The sequence below is a fragment of the Salmo salar genome, chromosome ssa05 (assembly GCF_905237065.1).
Source record: "Salmo salar chromosome ssa05, Ssal_v3.1, whole genome shotgun sequence".
NCBI lineage: Eukaryota > Metazoa > Chordata > Actinopteri > Salmoniformes > Salmonidae > Salmo > Salmo salar.
This window is the reverse complement of record NC_059446.1, coordinates 35,373,443-35,391,748: the sequence shown is the minus strand read 5'-3', so window position 1 is coordinate 35,391,748 and position 18,306 is coordinate 35,373,443. Positions and strand designations below refer to the sequence as shown.

The 18,306-nt window shown below is 42.5% G+C and overlaps 1 protein-coding gene across 1 annotated transcript in view; it reads left to right on the top strand.

Moving 5' to 3' along the window:
- Positions 1 to 1,628: 1,628 nt before the first annotated feature.
- LOC106604726 (vascular endothelial growth factor receptor kdr-like) overlaps positions 1,629 to 18,306 on the top strand; it is a 70,037-nt gene continuing 53,359 nt past the window's right edge. Inside the window, exons 1-3 of the mRNA XM_014199675.2 lie at positions 1,629 to 2,216; positions 15,318 to 15,405; positions 17,562 to 17,764. Coding sequence (XP_014055150.1) covers positions 2,156 to 2,216; positions 15,318 to 15,405; positions 17,562 to 17,764 — 352 coding nt within the window. The 5' untranslated portion in view covers positions 1,629 to 2,155. The remainder of the gene's footprint in view (positions 2,217 to 15,317; positions 15,406 to 17,561; positions 17,765 to 18,306) is intronic.

Sequence of the window (18,306 nt, the reverse complement as noted above, 5' to 3'; positions counted from 1 at the left end):
TCTCCGCTTCCAGCAATTGTTCCTGCCCGAGTCTTATCTAGCTTCCCTCCCAGTCCAAGGGGAATGTGCCCTCACTGCCCTGCTCTCTGAAGACTCACTCTATCATATGAGTGAACACACTATACATAAACTGGAGGCATGCTAGGTGGAACACGACAGGCACATGACCAGTCACAAACTGATGTCTCGTGCTCAAGATGGAACAAAAGGTAAATGGTGTGATAAAGATTGTTTCATCATATTATGAAGTCAGTTACTTATAAAGTGTATATCCTGCCCTCTTTCTGTCTCCATTCTTTACAGTCAGTGAGATGTCGCTGTTTAGGCCTACTCGATACTGAGTTGATTTCTCTGGTATTCTTTCAACCTTTTTTGTATTGATACATTTAAAAACGAAAAAGTAAACATAAAAGTTACTTCAGGCCAGGGTATTCATCTTATCAATTCTTGATGAATGATTGACTTCATGTGTGTCAGTAAAAGTGATTTATCATGCATTTATGGGCATATTATTCACCTTCAATAATCTGGTGTCACGTTTATGATGAATTCCTCGTATCGAGTTAAATCATCATGGTTTATGATGTGCAGAATGAATCGCACACATTTGCGCAGAAAAATGCCATGACTCCCACTACAAGTCGAGCCTGATCAATGATTTACCATGTTCTCAAAATAATGATGTGGAAGAATGGTGTTCTCCGCAGACCGCAGAGTGAGTAGTGGGCCTCACCTATCAGTTGTCCAGGGGCCATTAGGGAACACATGCAGCCCAGTTTGGATCTGCGGTACTGCGCTGCTGCTCAACTCCTCAGAATGGTAGGTCATGCAGGTCTTGAGTTGTGATGGGCGGAAAGGTGAGGCAGGATATTCTTATTTACAGTACCTGCCACAGAGAGCTGCCAATATCATTTGTTGCATTGATGGAGGAAAACAGTCTGCTGCACATCCACACACCATGGGGTGCTGCTTGGGAACAGTGGACTCACGCCACGCACAGAGGATTATTTACATTTGATATAAAACGCTGTATATCCTGTTTCTAAAGTTAAAAATAAATCCAACAAATATTTATTCTAAGAATTCGAACCGATGTTTCCCCTTTGAGAAACCCCACCTCATGCTGGTTTCCCCAGAAAAGATAATCTCTACTTTTAGACACTAGGTTTACTATTTTTAATTGATCAAGGTCAAGTAGGCTGTTTTGCATTCTCTTCATGCAACGTTGTGACTTGTATTGGGCAATGAAGGGCTGTGCAAATTGTTGAATTGTGAAACAGTGAATTCAAGAATTGAAATGTAGTATAATGTTGATGTTGCACTAAATGGGTAAATGATGTTTGACTGATTCATTTATAATCTTTATTTTCCTGTCAGTAAAGTCTTGGAAAAGTTTTTCAAGTCATTCAAAACCTTACGCGATTAAACTGTTTGATGATGTAGCAAAGATGGTGCCAATACCGTCATCAATACATATTAAATATATTTACATGTCATATTAGTGAAATTCAAATGCAGAAAGTGTTTCTAGAACTGAAAACTGTCACAGCAGTTTGTCCTGAACAAGTGACGTTGCATACTTCCTTTGTTTTTCAGTATAAAGACACAAACGGCCATGCACTGCAAGCAGTGCTGAGTACGAGTACCGAAGCGGATGAGAAATTCTTTCAGACAGTTGCGCATTAATTAGTCTGCACTACGTTGTTCAGAGGATGTATGGTTGATTTTTCTCTGTGTTTTGTTTATTTAAAATTTGGAGCCTTTTGTTATCGTGTACAGAATATTTTAGGAATCAGGCACTTTGTGGCAACGCTTGTTCAAATTCAATCCAATCAGTTCCAAGGAGGGAGGGATACTGTCGCGCGGGTCGCACCTGCCCCCGGGGACTGCTCTCATCTGTCTCTTCAATTGGAACCAAAACTGCGCTGGGGAGCTGTCCTGCAAAACAAGCTCTGGGATACAAGGAAAACTGCTGAGTTTCTTAGATTTTGATCTAAGGATTTTGGGGATTAAAAACGAAAGGGAATTTGTCATATCACTTTTGGACTATTAGCCCTAGCTACGAATTTTCTCCGTTTTCATCCTCAGCCAACACTTTTGGCTCTTCCTTGGGATTGATATTATTGAAGTAGGCCTATCATCTGTGGTCGACAGAATGGCCCCGCTCGACTGCGCGAAACTGTCAATCCTACTTCATTTGATCACATATATAACCGGTAAGAATTATTCCATTTTTATCCAGAGATGGTTTATCCAAAAGTATTATTTGATTATGCGAGTTGAATCTCAGTATAATTTCGTTACTTAATGCCCCCACATTTGGTGATTTATTACCCTGTCAAATATGAAGAATTGGAGATTGATTTTCACGTTTAGTCTGTCATTTTTCTGGAATGCAGCCTATTAATAAGAAGATTGTATTTTTTTATTCAAGAGTTTGAAGACATAAACACATTTTGTTTTGGAATGGACACTTTACGACATAGGTTTATGAGGTGATCATTATCAAGGATAATCCTGTTTAAATCATGACCATATCACACAATCCAACTAAGTTAAAATGAAAATGCCCCTGTTCTTTCTTGGAATTAAAATTCCATGTCGTTGAAATGCAGTTATTATGGTAATTCAAGTTCATTTAAAGGTTGAGGTTCTGCCAATTAGGAATCCATACAGGTACGGACATTGCAGTTCATCTTGTCACCAGTAGATGTCACTTTCCATTGAAGTGAGGATTTAGCCTAATTGGGTACCGGCTACTGCGGTGTTTTACTTTAGTGAGTTTATGACCTATACCTATGAGTTTATTATCACCTATACCTTTCATCTATTACCTCATTAGTTCACTGTTCTCAGTTAATCTCAAATGAGTTCGTTCAGATTGGTCGTTTTTGTGTGAAATGCACTGGATATTGGTGAAACTATGTCTGATGTGTTACAGAAAACTCGGCCCCTGGAGGAGGGGAAATCAATTTGAAAACAGAACCAGTCTTTCAGTTATGGTGAAAATATGTGTTCTAGCACTGTTATCATGTGGATCTCCTGAGTGAAATGTTGTTCAACATCTTGAGAATAGAATGTATGTTTCACAAAGCAAGCCACATTGTTATCACTTGGCAGCCCCGGGATCTTGATGCCTCTCCATGTAAACAAAATGGAGCAGAAAAGGTGGATGTTTCTCTAGATTGTGTCTGTCCCGGTGTGCTACACAGATATGTCTTCCTCCCCGTGTCCAAATAAACATGACATCCAAGCAGAGGAAATGCTGCCCCCATCTATCTCCTCCATCCCCTGCTACTTTTTTAGTGTCTAGCTTTGTCTACAATGTTTCCAAATAGATTTCCTTCACTGTCCACAAGCGGAGCGTGGGAAAGACACAAGGAGGAAGCGGATGGAGGGGCAGGAGGCACCCTGGTATTGTTCTGGCCAGTAGAAGTCACGGAAATGTGACACGCTACCTGAGAAAATATTCCTTCCCGGAGCTCCTTACGCTCACAGTCAACCACCAATGTATGTCCAGCCCCAATCTCAAGACAATGGGGAGGAGGAAAGGGAGACCATTTCTGCATGGTGATTGGCTGTATGGTAGGGCCATTAATAGTAAATGGGGTCTAAAGACAGGGATGGGGAGAGGTTTGGTCAGATGGACAGGTACATTACCACAGAGATGGGTAGGTGATTTGTCCACTACAAATAATCTGAAATAAACCCAACTAAATTGAAAAACAGGCATTTATTCCTTATTGTGCTGGTGATGTGACTTTGTTTAGTATTGGGAGTCATTGAGATTTTTGGTGGATTTGTAAGGCACTGCATTCACTACTGTAAGTCGCTCTGGATAAGAGTGTCTGCTAAATGACTAAAATCTAAAATGTACATGTAGAGATAAGTGAAATAAGAGGTGTTGATTATAGATGCTTGAAATTGGTAAATCCTCTTTCCTATCGCAAAAAGCAAACGCTAACATTAGTATATTGTATTTGTTACCCAACTCTCTCCAGATCAAAGCGGACCCTTATTAGGCCTTTCCTGTCAACCCCATTTAACCATTACATTCCTGTCAACCCCATTTAACCATTACATTCCTGTCAACCCCATTTAACCATTACATTCCTGTCAACCCCATTTAACCATTACATTCCTGTCAACCCCATTTAACCATTACATTCCTTAAGACTCATTCAATGATAGAGAGGTCAAGTAAAAATGATTAGCACATATTTTACTCTGAGTGGTATGTGTGACTGCTTTTGATTTAGCGCAAGGCATGAGTCCAGCGCTTCTCTCCTCCTCGGCCCGCTGGCACTATCTGAAGCCTGATGGCTCTGACAGCCAGAGAGTTCTTTCCTGCAGCAGCTCTTTGCTCGGGACCATGAAAACAGAGCTTTATTTGATGTAACTCTGTCTTGTGTTCTCTGTCTGAGCTACAGCCTTCCCTGTAGCTCAGTTGGTAGAGCATGGTGTTTGCAACACCAGGGTTGTGGGTTCGATTCCCATGGGGTGCCAGCACAGGAAAAAAATGTATGAAATTGTATGAAATGTATGCATTCACTACTGTAAGTCGCTCTGGATAAGAGCGTCTGCTAAATGACTAAAATGTAAAAAAAAAATGTAAAAAAAATAATACAAGTTCTCCCTCCACCAGTACAGTGATAGGGTGTGTGCACTACGCAGTAAAGTTGGACTATGCATTACAACCAGGTTTAACCCCACTTTGTCTATTACCGTGGCTATTTCCCGTGGGACAATATAATCTCTCTTGGGATTGTTGCCTATCATCACATTGATGGGAACAGAACGTTCAGATGGGAACTATCTCAGTCACCTTCAGAAATGATGCTTGACACTGCCCAGCTGCTGGAAGGTCAGATCCAGAGCAGGGTTGTGGTTTGGAAACTAGAACCGATTCAGATGAGTCAGGGAGTTTATGGCATGGTTTTGACACCCACGCCACAGTTAATGGAGACCTAGAGCACAGTAGGTGTTCCGCTGACCATAAGTCATTGACTGAATCACACAAAATTAGATGAGGGGAAGGGGAAGTGGTGAGAAAACTCTTCAAACCAAAATGGGATCTAAGTTTCGTCATTTTCAGCCCCAAAAACCACAAATACTAAACAAAGTCAAAGTCTTTGCCTATCCATTTCAGCCGCTTAGTTAAAGGGAATAACTGAGAGGATCAAATGTAACATTATCCAACCATGCACTTCACTGGCCTCACATCTCCCTTAACTTTGTTTCCAATTCAAACAACCTGTTCCAAAAGTCAGCCTGTAGTGTCAAATGGAAACTCCATGGTCCAGTGTGCCTGTTGAAGCTGTTTCTCTGGGTTAAGGAGTGTGATGTTCCAGTTAAGTTTATTTTTCAAATATTTTTTCTCCCCTCTGTGGGCGCTTGAGATGGCCAATGGGAGTGACAGGGAGAGGTCATCTAAGTTCAAAGGGAGCTCATCCCTCACCAACGGTATGTCCGTGTCATGCAGCCTACATACCCACCCACCCACACACACACACACACACACACACACACACACACACACACACACACACACACACACACACACACACACACACACACACACACACACACACACACACACACACACACACACACACACCAAGCATCTCTGTTTCTCTCTGATGGGCTAGACTGCTGCCAACATATCCACCAATGTGGTGTTATTCCAAGGTGAAATATTAACTCAGCTGTTGGTGTTGGCAGGTTTCCTTAGCTCTCGTACCTCTCTTGTGCATGATGGATTCTTGGATTGGGAGACTTCTAACTGCACAGCAGAAGCACTTCAGTTGAATCTGGGAATTTTACATTCAGGGATCAGTTGTTATCGCTGTTATTAACAGTGATGATAGCAGCATCCCCCTCTATAAGACACATATCTTTCTTGCTGAGCTGGCAATATATTTTATATTAACCCCTTCATGTGATTTAAATTTCAAGGAGCTTCTGTCCACCAGCCAGTTGTAACCTCACATGTTATGGAACAAGAATCCTCCTGGCTTACACGTTGGAAGAGCTCGTAGGAATCTCGTTATACAGGATATTCCTATAGTTAGCCACATTTTATTCTGTATTACCAGGAAAAACTGACTGGCCACCCATTGTCCTTTATTCTGCCTTTTTAAAGGAGATGCAGGGACATTCTGTCTCCAAGGGGTAATCTACGGGCTAATAAAAAAGTAACTCTCTTTTACTGTTGTCTTAACCAAATTGTTGGCAAAGTGCAGTGATTTCTGAAGGACCCGTATTGTTGGCAAAGTGCAGTGATTTCTGAAGGACCCGTATTGTTGGCAAAGTGCAGTGATTTCTGAAGGACCCGTATTGTTGGCAAAGTGCAGTGATTTGGGAAGGACCTGTATTGTTGACAAAGTGCAGTGATTTCTGAAAGACCCGTATTGTTGGCAAAGTGCAGTGATTTCTGAAGGACCCGTATTGTTGGCAAAGTGCAGTGATTTCTGAAGGACCCGTATTGTTGGCAAAGTGCAGTGATTTCTGAAGGACCCGTATTGTTGGCAAAGTGCAGTGATTTCTGAAAGACCCGTATTGTTGGCAAAGTGCAGTGATTTCTGAAGGACCCGTATTGTTGGCAAAGTGCAGTGATTTCTGAAAGACCCGTATTGTTGGCAAAGTGCAGTGATTTGGGAAGGACCTGTATTGTTGACAAAGTGCAGTGATTTCTGAAAGACCCGTATTGTTGGCAAAGTGCAGTGATTTCTGAAAGACCCGTATTGTTGGCAAAGTGCAGTGATTTGGGAAGGACCTGTATTGTTGACAAAGTGCAGTGATTTCTGAAAGACCCGTATTGTTGGCAAAGTGCAGTGATTTCTGAAGGACCCAGTGTGAGAGTGTATTCTCAACACATGAGGAGAAACTCTAACTGCACAGAAAGTGCAGTAGTAGTAGCAACTTCTTATTTTGGCAGGTGGTCCCCACTCTTGTCAATGTTTTCAGCTCTCTGTTGTAAATCTCCCACCAGAGCATAGAAAATCTTGTGAGTTTGTCTTTCTGTGTGTTTGTTCTGACACATTCAACCTAAAGACAACTCCCAAAATACCACTGGCTCAGAACAACATCGCAGCGGGATGGCTGTATCGTCACGCCATGAGGCAATGAATATAACAGTGCAGGACAGGTTAACCCCAATGTAACCTCACAATCCATTATAGCCCACCAACTGTGAGCCAGTAAAGCCTTGAAATTAATAATGGAATATTTTCAAGTTCCTTGTTTGGGAAATTCACAGTAGTGCTAAAGCCAGTTGCTTAAACTAAATTTATTGTGTAAAATGTGTGGAAATGTTATAATGTGCCATTGAGGTAAAAATGGGGACCCAGTGCAGTACAGGAAGCCAGTGATCATGTTGGTGGAAACTGACTGACTATAGCTGGCTACTGTTATGCTACTCTGCTGTATCCATGGACACACTGCAGCGAATATGACTCACAAGCCTCTGACCTTTATCTTTTATAAAGGAGTGTCCCCCCCCGTCCCCCGTCCCCCCATCAACTCTCTGCCCTTTGTTCCCCATGTTGGACTTACAAAGAGATGGAGTGGCAAGGTTAAACGAGGGAGTCATTATTCCACATTGTTGTTTTTGCCTTGAAGACCCCAAAATATATCCTCTCACCCTCACTCCAGAGACTGCCTTACTGGTACATGGTAGGACGGGAAGCACGGGAAGCACACAGAGACATGAGGGAATTCCATACATTATTCCAGGCACTTTAAAGAGGAAGAGAGATAGAACGAGAGAGAGTGAGAGTCTGAATGTGGCAGTAGAAAGGCATTCCGGGCTAGTTGCCAACAGCACGTGTGTAATACTGCGTAATAAAACCCCATTATTATGGTATGAGATGACTGTGTTTGGGAGGAAATCCCCAGTTCAAACCCTTAAGCGGCATCATATTGGGTTCAGCAGCAGTTTCTTACCTAAAGGATTTAACATCAAATCAAATTGAATTTGTCACATGCTTGGTAAATAACAGGTGTAGACTAACAGTGAAATGCTTACTGACAGGTCCTTCCCAACAATGCAGAGAGAAATATATAAATAATAGATAACAATAATACAAGGAATAAATAAAAAAGGAATAACACCAGGAATAAATAGAAATATAATGACACCAGGCGTAAATAGAAATGTAATAACACCAGGACTAAATAGAAATGTAATAACACCAGGAATAAATATAAATGTAATAGCACCAGGAATAAATACACAATGAGAAATGAAAGCTTGGCTATATACCCAGGGTACCAGTACTGAGTCGATTAGAACAGGTAGTGTACAAGGTAATTGAGGAAGATATGTAAATATTGGTAGAGATGAAGTGGCCAGGCAACGGGATAGATAATAAACAGTAACAGCAGCGTAAGTGAAGAGTCAAAAGAGATTAGTGCAAAAAGGGTCAATGCAAATATTCCAGGTATCTGTTGGTTAACTATTTAACTAAATATTTAGCAGTCTTATGGCTTGGGGGTAGAAGCTCTTCAGCATCCTGTTGGTTCCAGACTTGGTGCATCGGTACCGCTTGCAGTGCCGTAGCAGAGAGAACAGTCTATGACTGGGTGACTGGTATAGAGGTCCTGGATCGCAGGGAGCTCGGCCCCAGTGATTTACTGGGCCGTACGTATTACCCACTGTAGCGCCTTGCGGTCGGATGCCAGTTGCCATACCAAGCGGTGACGCAGCCAATCAAGATGCTCTCAATGGTGCAGCTATAGAACATTTTGAGGATCTGAGAGCCCATGTCAAATCTTTTTAGCCTCCTGATGGGGAAGAGGCATTGTTGTGCCCTCTTCAAGACTGTGTTGATGTGTTTGGACCATAATAGATCTTTAGTGATGTGGACACCGAAGAACTTGAAGCTCTCAACCCGCTCCACTACAGCTCCGTCGATGTGAATGGGGGCGTGCTAGGCCCTCCGTTTCCTGTAGTCCACAATCAGCTCCTTTGTCTTGCTGATGTTGAGGGAGAGGTTGTTGTCCTGGCACCACACTGCCAGGTCTCTGACCTCCTCCCTGAAGGCTGTCTCATCGTTGTCGGTGATCAGGCCTACCATTGTCATGCCGTCTGCAAACTTAATGATGATGTTGGAGTTGTGCCGAGTCGATTCCCCTATGCAGTCGTGGGGGAACAGGGAGTACAGGAGGGGACTAAGCACGCACCCCTGAGGGGCCCCCGTGTTGATGGTCAGTGTGGCGGATGTGTTGTTGCCAACCCTCACCACCAGGGGGTAGCCCATCAGGAAGTCTAGGATTCAATTGCAGAGGGAGGTGTTTAATCCCAGGGTCAGTGGTATAAAGTACTTAACAAAAAATGCTTTAAAGTACTTCTTAAGTATTTTGGGGGGGGTATCTGTATTTTACTATTTATATTTTTGACAACTTTTACTTTTACTTCACAACATTCCTGAAAAAAATGATGTACCTTTTACTCCATACATTTTCCCTGACAACCAAAAGTACTCGTTACATTTTGAATGCTTAGCAGTACAGGAAAATGGTCCAATTTACTCACTTATCAAGAAAACATCCCTGGTCAGCCCTACTGCCTCTGATCTGGTGGACTCACTAAATGCTTCATTTGTAAATAATGTCTGAGTGTTGGACTGTGCCCCAGGCTATCCATAAATATAAATAACACAAACATTGTGCCTTCTGGTTTTCTTAATATAAGGAATTTGAAATTATTTATACTTTTACTTTTGATACTTAAGTATATTTAAAACCAAATACTTTTAGATTTTTACACAAGTACTATTTTACTGGGTGACTTTCATATTTACTTGAGTCATTTTCTATTAATGTATCTTTACTTTTACTCAAGTATGACAATTGAGTACTTTTTCCACCACTGCCCAGGGTTCTTATCTTAATTATGAGATTGAAAGGCACAATGGTGCTGAACGCTGAGTTGTAGTCAATGAACAGCTCATGAGATAGTTTTCGGATTACATAAGTGTCTTGCAGAAAACAGCTGAAACTATTTTGGGTGTTTTAAATAGCCCACTGATTTCCATGGGGACTAGACACAAAGATAGGATTTGGATTAGTTTAAAAATGTTCAAATTTGTCATTGTTTGGAGGCCTCGTTTGTTCTCTGACTACGTTTTTGCTTTCCGTTTAGCTTGACCCCAAACACGTCCAAATAGAGCTTGGAATCCCAACCTTTTAGAAGCAAAAGCAAAAGTCCTTCCTGGAAGTGGAACGACCACACGTGTTTTCAAAACACAATGTCCCGTTCTTTGTTGTTTCCCCAGCTCTGCACAGAGGGAGGCTAGGGACTTATGAATGGAGGTCCCAGAGTAACACTACCAATGTCAACTACTGTTTGAAAACTGTCACAAGAGCCCAACGCCAACCAGCAGTGAGCTAAATATGGCAACCCAGAGAGGCATCGGATAGTGATTGCTCTCTCTCGGTTTTTTGTTGGTTCCATGCCTGTCCTCTTTTTTTATGGCTCCTGATGAGAACCATGTCTTGGACCCTCTGAACAAAACCACCACAACAAGCACAATTTCTGGAATTTTTCAGGCGTTCCACTGGAGGAATGCAGCACACAGCTGTTCGGTGGGGGCGGGGGGGACACAGGGCGGACGGCTTCATGACGGGTCTTTTAAAGTGGGAACCATCCATCTGTAGTTTGTTGCAGAGCAGAGCAGAGGCAACAGCCTGGTTTTAGGAGAAGAGTTTCCCTCCAGTGAGTAGTGAGGTCAGGTTGTAATATGTGGTGTGTTTGTGTGTGTGTGAGAGAGAGAGACTCTTATGTAAAAGCAAGTGGATCAAAGTGTGGAACAAAAGTGGTGGAGTGGTAGAGTTTTTGAATGAGAGTCAAGTTCAATTTCAACCAAACAATAATACTGTAACATAACATCAGCTTTAGTATACTGGAGGTCATACAGTGGGGTAAAAAATTATTTCATCCCCTGCTGATTTTCTACGTTTTCCCACTGACAAAGAAATGATCAGTCTATAATTTTAATAGTAGGTTTATTTGAACAGTGAGAGACAGAATAACAACCAAAAAATCCAGAAAAACGCATGTAAAAAATGTTATAAATTGATTTGCATTTTAATAAGGGAAATAAGTATTTGACCCCTCTGCAAAACATGACTTAGTACTTGGTGGCAAAACCCTTGTTGGCAATTACAGAGGTCAGATGTTTCTTGTAGTTGGCCACCAGGTTTGCACACATCTCAGGAGGGATTTTATCCCACTCCTCTTTGCAGATCTTCTCCAAGTCATTAAGGTTTTGAGGCTGACGTTTGGCAACTCGAACCTTCAGCTCCCTCCACAGATTTTCTATGGGATAAGGTCTGGAGACTGGCTAGGCCACTCCAGGACCTTAACGTGCTTCTTCTTGAGCCACTTCTTTGTTGCCTTGGTCGTGTGTTTTGGATCATTGTCATGCTGGAATACCCATCCTCGACCCATTTTCAATGCCCTGGCTGAGGGAAGGAGGTTCTCACCCAAGATTTGACGGTACATGGCCCCGTCCATTGTCTCTTTGATGCGGTGAAGTTGTCCTGTCCCCTTAGCAGAAAAACACCCCCAAAGCATAATGTTTCCACCTCCATGTTTGACGGTGGGGATGGTGTTCTTGGGGTCATAGGCAGCATTCCTCCTCCTCCAAACACAGCGAGTTGAGTTGATGCCAAAGAGCTCCATTTTGGTCTCATCTGACCACAACACTTTCACCCAGTTGTCCTCTGAATCATTCAGATGTTCATTGGCAAACTTCAGACGGGCATGTATATGTGCTTTCTTGAGAAGGGGGACCTTGCGGGCGCTGCAGGATTTCAGTCCTTCACGGCGTAGTGTGTTACAAATTGTTTTCTTGGTGACTATGGTCCCAGCTGCCTTGAGATCATTGACAAGATCCTCCCATGTAGTTCTGGGCTGATTCCTCACCGTTCTCATGATCATTGCAACTCCACGAGGTGAGATCTTGCATGGAGCCCCAGGCCAAGGGAGATTGATATTTTGTGTTTCTTCCATTTGCGAATAATCGCACCAACTGTTGTCACCTTCTCACCAAGCTGCTTGGCGATGGTCTTGTAGCCCATTCCAGCCTTGTGTAGGTCTACAATCTTGTCCCTGACATCCTTGGAGAGCTCTTTGGTCTTGGTCATGGTGGAGAGTTTGGAATCTGATTGATTGATTGCTTCTGTGGACAGTTGTCTTTTATACAGGTAACAAGCTGAGATTAGGAGCACTCCCTTTAAGAGTATGCTCCTAATCTCAGCTCCTTACATGTATAAAAGACACCTGGGAGCCAGAAATCTTTCTGATTGAGAGGGGGTCAAATACTTATTTCCCTCATTAAAATGCAAATGAATTTATAACATTTTTGACATGCGTTTTTCAGGATTTATTTGTTGTTATTCTGTCTCTCACTGTTCAAATAAACCTACCATTAAAATTATAGACGGATCATTTCTTTGTCAGTGGGCAAACGTACAAAATCAGCAGGGGACCAAATACTTTTTTCCCTCACTGTATGTAAACAGTAAAAAAAATAGTGATTCGGGAAATAATTCCATACAGTACATATCGCAATACTACTTTTGGACGATATTATATAGATAGTTGACTCCAATTTTTGCTACTGTAGGTAGCGTTAGCTAGCACTAGTCAGCTGTACCTGCACCATAAATCTGGTATTTTTCATCCTGTAGCTTGTTCTCCATCTTCCTTTTAAATAGTGCGCCAACATATTTTCAGCTCTTTTGTTTCCCTGACTGATCAAAACAAATTTTCTTGTGATCTCTCGTCTCTCTCCAGCAGACATGTAGTGAGAAAAATGTTTGAATCATCAAATCGCAATAAGATCGCAGTATAGGATCGCAATACATAGTGGCACCTAAGTATCATGATAATATCGTATCGTGAGGTCCCTGGCAATGCCCAGCCCTAGTAAACAAGACTTTTTAGGAATATATATATATTATTTAAAGCATTAATGGACAACATATGAGCTTTAGGAAACATTAGCTTTATGCAGGACCGTTTTCTAGGAATCTCGGTGGTTTGAAATATGCACCGTCATATTTTTCAGGCCTTTGTTTATGTACACATCGATCCATCCATTCATGCGTAAATACACACATGGGCAATAAGAAAAAAGTCATAACGACAGAGTCATAACGTGTCTGAAGATTGTGATCTCTGATTTAGGTTTAGCGTAAGTAGAAGTATTAAAGAGAGCGATGTAGACCCTATACTGTAGTACTCTGTCATACTGAGAGGAATGTTTTGATCACTATAAAAACCTTTGACCACATCCCTTCCCCTCCAAATAACCTTGGACTCATACGAAACAATGATGTTATAACATTTTGGGGGGGGAAGTTGATATTGAGTGCCAACATTGGCATGGGCAGTTCATTCATGGACAACAGCTGTTCAGACTCCCACAGTGAAACATATCCGAACTCTGTGTACTTTTGATTGTGTGTGTGTGTGTGTTGTGTTCACGTGCATTTGTGTGTGTGTGTGTTTCTGGAGTCCACACAGGGAATTAGCCTTGTTGTGTAATTCCATTGACTGTCTGGATACTGTATGACTCAAGTAAAAGCTTCGCTGCAGATATCCGCACCTAAAGAGAAAATGTCATGATCGTGTTTGCCTGGCGACTAAACCGAAGGTTGTCAGTACACAAGCTGCTTGGGGAGTAGAGAGTCAAAAGACGGAAATCACTTATGAGACCGTCACACCTCACGGACAGCAGAGAGAATGACAGTGCTTCCTATGCTGAGCACCGCGAGCAGCACCTATCAACAGCTTCAGCCAGGCTCACCCCCAACTGGGATTTTAAATCCACCGTTTCAACCTCCCCTTTTGTCGCTCTTCCCTACAAATGTAATAATAGCATACAGAGCATCAACAAGATCAGAGGTCAATAAAAAAAAGTACATCTGCCCAAATAAGTGTTATGAGAAAGAGAAGAAGAGAGAGAGAGAGAGAGTCCCCACCAAGCTAGATTGACTGATTGATCGGGAGGAAGTGCTTGTTGACATGTTGCAGGGCTCATCTGGGTCTGCCCGGTTCTCCCAAGTTGTGACTGACCCGTCTGGCTGGCTGAGGTGCACAGCTGCTCCCCATGCCCCCCCCCCCGCCCCCCTTCTCATATGCCTCCCACCCACCCCACTCTAACACACTTACATAGCTCATCACTACCAGACCAAACCAGTATTCATCCAGCGCCCTACCCTACATGGACTGCACCGGAAACAACCCCCACCCCTCCGATCCCCAACCCTGACCCCTTCACAGCAGAGCACCACTTGCATAAGAACCAGCAGCAGAGTAGACCAGAACATGGGCTGTACTGACTCAGGGTAAAAACTCCCAAGGAATTTGTCACACCACTAGTAAGTCAGACTGTAGGATTCTTGACTGTAAATAGAGGAATGGTGTAATTAGGTTGACTGTAAATAGAGGAATGGTATAATTAGGTTGACTGTAAATAGAGGAATGGTGTAATTAGGTTGACTGTAAATAGAGGAATGGTGTAATTAGGTTGATTGTAAATAGAGGAATGGTATAATTAGGTTGACTGTAAATAGAGGAATGGTGTAATTAGGTTGACTGTAAATAGAGGAATGGTGTAATTAGGTTGACTGTAAATAGAGGAATGGTATAATTAGGTTGATTGTAAATAGAGGAATGGTGTAATTAGGTTGACTGTAAATAGAGGAATGGTGTAATTAGGTTGATTGTAAATAGAGGAATGGTGTAATTTGGTTGACTGTAAATAGAGGAATGGTGTAATTAGGTTGACTGTAAATAGAGGAATGGTGTAATTTGGTTGACTGTAAATAGAGGCATGGTGTAATTTGGTTGACTGTAAATAGAGGCATGCTGTAATTTGGTTGACTGTAAATAAGGCATGGTGTAATTTGGTTGACTGTAAATAGAGGCATGGTGTAATTTGGTTGACTGTATAGAGGCCTAGTGTAATTTGGTTGACTGTATAGAGGCCTAGTGTAATTTGTTTCACTGTAAATAAGGCATGGTGTAATTTGGTTGACTGTAAATAGAGGCATGGTGTAATTTGGTTGACTGTATAGAGGCCTAGTGTAATTTGGTTGACTGTATAGAGGCCTAGTGTAATTTGTTTCACTGTAAATAAGGCATGGTGTAATTTGGTTGACCGTAAATAGAGGCATGGTGTAATTTGTTGTTTACTGTAAGACTACTATGAAGCAACACTTTGAAATGCGCAGTGTGTATTAATGTATCCACTGAGTGTGTTAGCCAATGTCTGAATGTGTGTGTGTGTTTCTGTGTTTTACAGGTCAGGTCAGCCTGCCGGCCCCTCTTCTGCTTCCCTCTGGGGACACACACCTTCACCACACTGGGAAGTCACTCACCCTCACCTGCAGGTATGACACACATACAGCCACACACGCATACTCACACGCACGCACGCACGCACCCACAAACAAACACACACACACACACACACATACTGAACCAACAAGTTCCCCAACAGAAAATATGTTTTAACTTACAGATGTAGGATCTTAATTTTAACCAGTTTGCTACAGCAGTAAAATAATCCCACAACAACAGGAAATGTAAATTATTATGTGGATTATAATTAATGGACATTTTTATGGGGGTTGATACATTTTTCTTAAGGGAAAATCAAGACTGAAATTTCAAAGTGGAAATTACAAATACATTACACATTTTAAATGTCCTACATTGCAGGAAAGTTCTCATGCAACAGGGTGTTCAAATTAATATTCTACATCTGTACTCTATAGGGCCCCATCACAAGAGTCAGGAGTTGTTCCTGCCCACACAACCAGACAAGGAAATACTTGTTTTTTACAACTCTGGGGTTTTCTTGGTTAGGTCATATGGACAGAACAAAAAAGTGTAAATGCCTTTTAAAATAGGCCATTCATTTTGATGATAGAGGTACGGAAATAATCTGAACTCCCTGGCAAGCCTTACATCAAACATCCAACCGGTTCATGCCAACACCCCTCCCATGTCATTTATTAGCTCCTGGTCCTGCTCCAGTGGTTGGCTGTTCTCTGGCCTGCCAAGAAAGCCTGTCTGGCACCATTAGACAGCTAGGCCAGGATAAAGTAAGGAGAGGGAATGTAAAAGGGACTGCTGGAGCATCAGACCGTCAGACCACAGAGGCAGCTAGGCAGTTACACTCCCAGCCAGGAACCAGTGTGGTCCCCATTTATCAATCTGTTCCAAATTCCTCTCGGGGGCTGATGGGACCCCTGTCTGTCTGAAGTGCACACATTTGTTAAGCGTTTAGAGAGCCTTGCATCATTTTCTAGACACTTCAGGAAAGCTAACCCCTGTGCTCCTAATGCAACGCTTCCCTCCAAGGCCATGTGCTAAAAAGTCCCCGGACTGAAACTATGGTTTCTAGCCACTTGATGAGAGTTTGAAGTTGCTTGACCCAAGGCGCTGTAGGCAGAGGCAGTGGTATGCAGCGAGAAATGTTTCGAGCTCCTCTGGGATCGCTTTTAATGGGACCTCAAAAACGGCCATTGTTTGGAATATGTGTTATTTGAACACATCATCCCAGAGATCTCAGCCATGTGCAAGTCCAAGTTATCAAGATGACTCGAGATTATTGGAAGGGCCTTTAAACACTTTCCAATAAACATCATCTGAGAGGTCCTGAGGGAAGGGGCTGGACCTAATCAACTGGCAACCGGAACAAAATGGTGTGACACTGGAGAAATTCCCACAGAATAATTATTGCAAACCATTCATCTCTTTCTTTTCCTGAGAATATCCACTATCAAAAAAACAGAAAATACGCATAATCAGTCAGGTCACGTCAAAGCCAAAATATTACACAGATATGAATAAGTTTAAATAAAAGTTCAGATGGATTCTTAAAACTAGAATCCTTGGTTGCTACATCCATTTTTGGACTTAATGAATTGTATATACCCATTGATTCTTGAGGAATATAACTTATGTATGCCTCACGAGTTTAGTTAAACTGTTGTAGCCCATCAGAAGCCAACATATAACCTCGTTTTAAACAATGTACATGTAAACAAACACTGTATCTTCTAAAAACATGGTTAAAACTATCATTTTGATATCATGGATGGTCCGTCCTTGCATCCGTAGCTCTGTTTATGAATTTAAAAGAGGTTACATTTTCTCCAGGCTAGGTGACGGCTTTGTTATTGCTTCAGTTAAGTATTCCAGCTTTAAGAGCTTGTGCCTGTAACATTTGAGAGTATGTTTGTGTTCATAAATCAAGTGAGACAATGAAGGTATTTGACTTGGTGATGCTGCTGACCTGAGGGTGACGACCCAGAGCCCTAGTGGGGGTAGGAGGGTAATAAGAAAGTGATGATGCAGGTGGTCTGACTGACCCTCTCAGACCCTCTGTACTTTGTCGATTGACTTAGATGTTGCCCTTAACCACAGATCTAGAATCCGATTTCCCTACCCTCAATCCACATTTTAACCATTAGGGAAACTAAATCATATCTGATCCTCTATCAGTTCTTAGGGCTTACTTCTGCTGTGTCTTTATCAGAGGTGCCACCCAACTGCACTGGAGACTGCCTAGAAGGAACGTCACCTCGGAGGGGGTGCGCGTGGAGGAGTGTGAGGCCCGGGTGCACGCCCACTGCAGTAAGTTGCTGGTGAGCCACCTGAGCCCCAACGACACGGGCCTCTACAGCTGCAGGTACACCCAGCCCTCCGCCGACGTCAGCTCCACCTACATCTACGTCAAAGGTGAGTCCCGCTTTATACTGTTCAGACATTTCCCAGTGGTATAGCCCCTTGCATACAATGCTGTATTTGCAGCCCAAAGGGTTTTACATACAGTATAAAGTGTATGCTGACAGAGTAAATCATCATTGTTGAGTTCTATAATGACATTCTTGCGTGAAGTAGTGCCCTGCTCGGTCATGAATTTTAAGCCCAAGCACTACCCATGCCCACGACGTTCAGGCCCTACCCTACCCAGGCCTGATTGCTTCCGCCAAATTTTAGGGCTGGGACTTGCCTGAACGCGGAATAAGAAATAACTTCCTTTGTTAGGATCCATTAGCCGTCTCTGTCTGTTCTCCCCCTCTCTGCGCTGCTCGCTCTGCATGCGCTCTGTGCACGGCTCTGCTTGTGTGAGTATCCATAGCAATGCCTCTGCTTGCTGTTAAGCTCAGTGACAAGACAGAGAGCAGTTAGCTGTAAACTAGCTACTTTTTCTCCCTCTAAACACCGACAAAACTCAAGGAACATTACTTTTTCTGTTAAAATATTCTCTCCTGTGGACT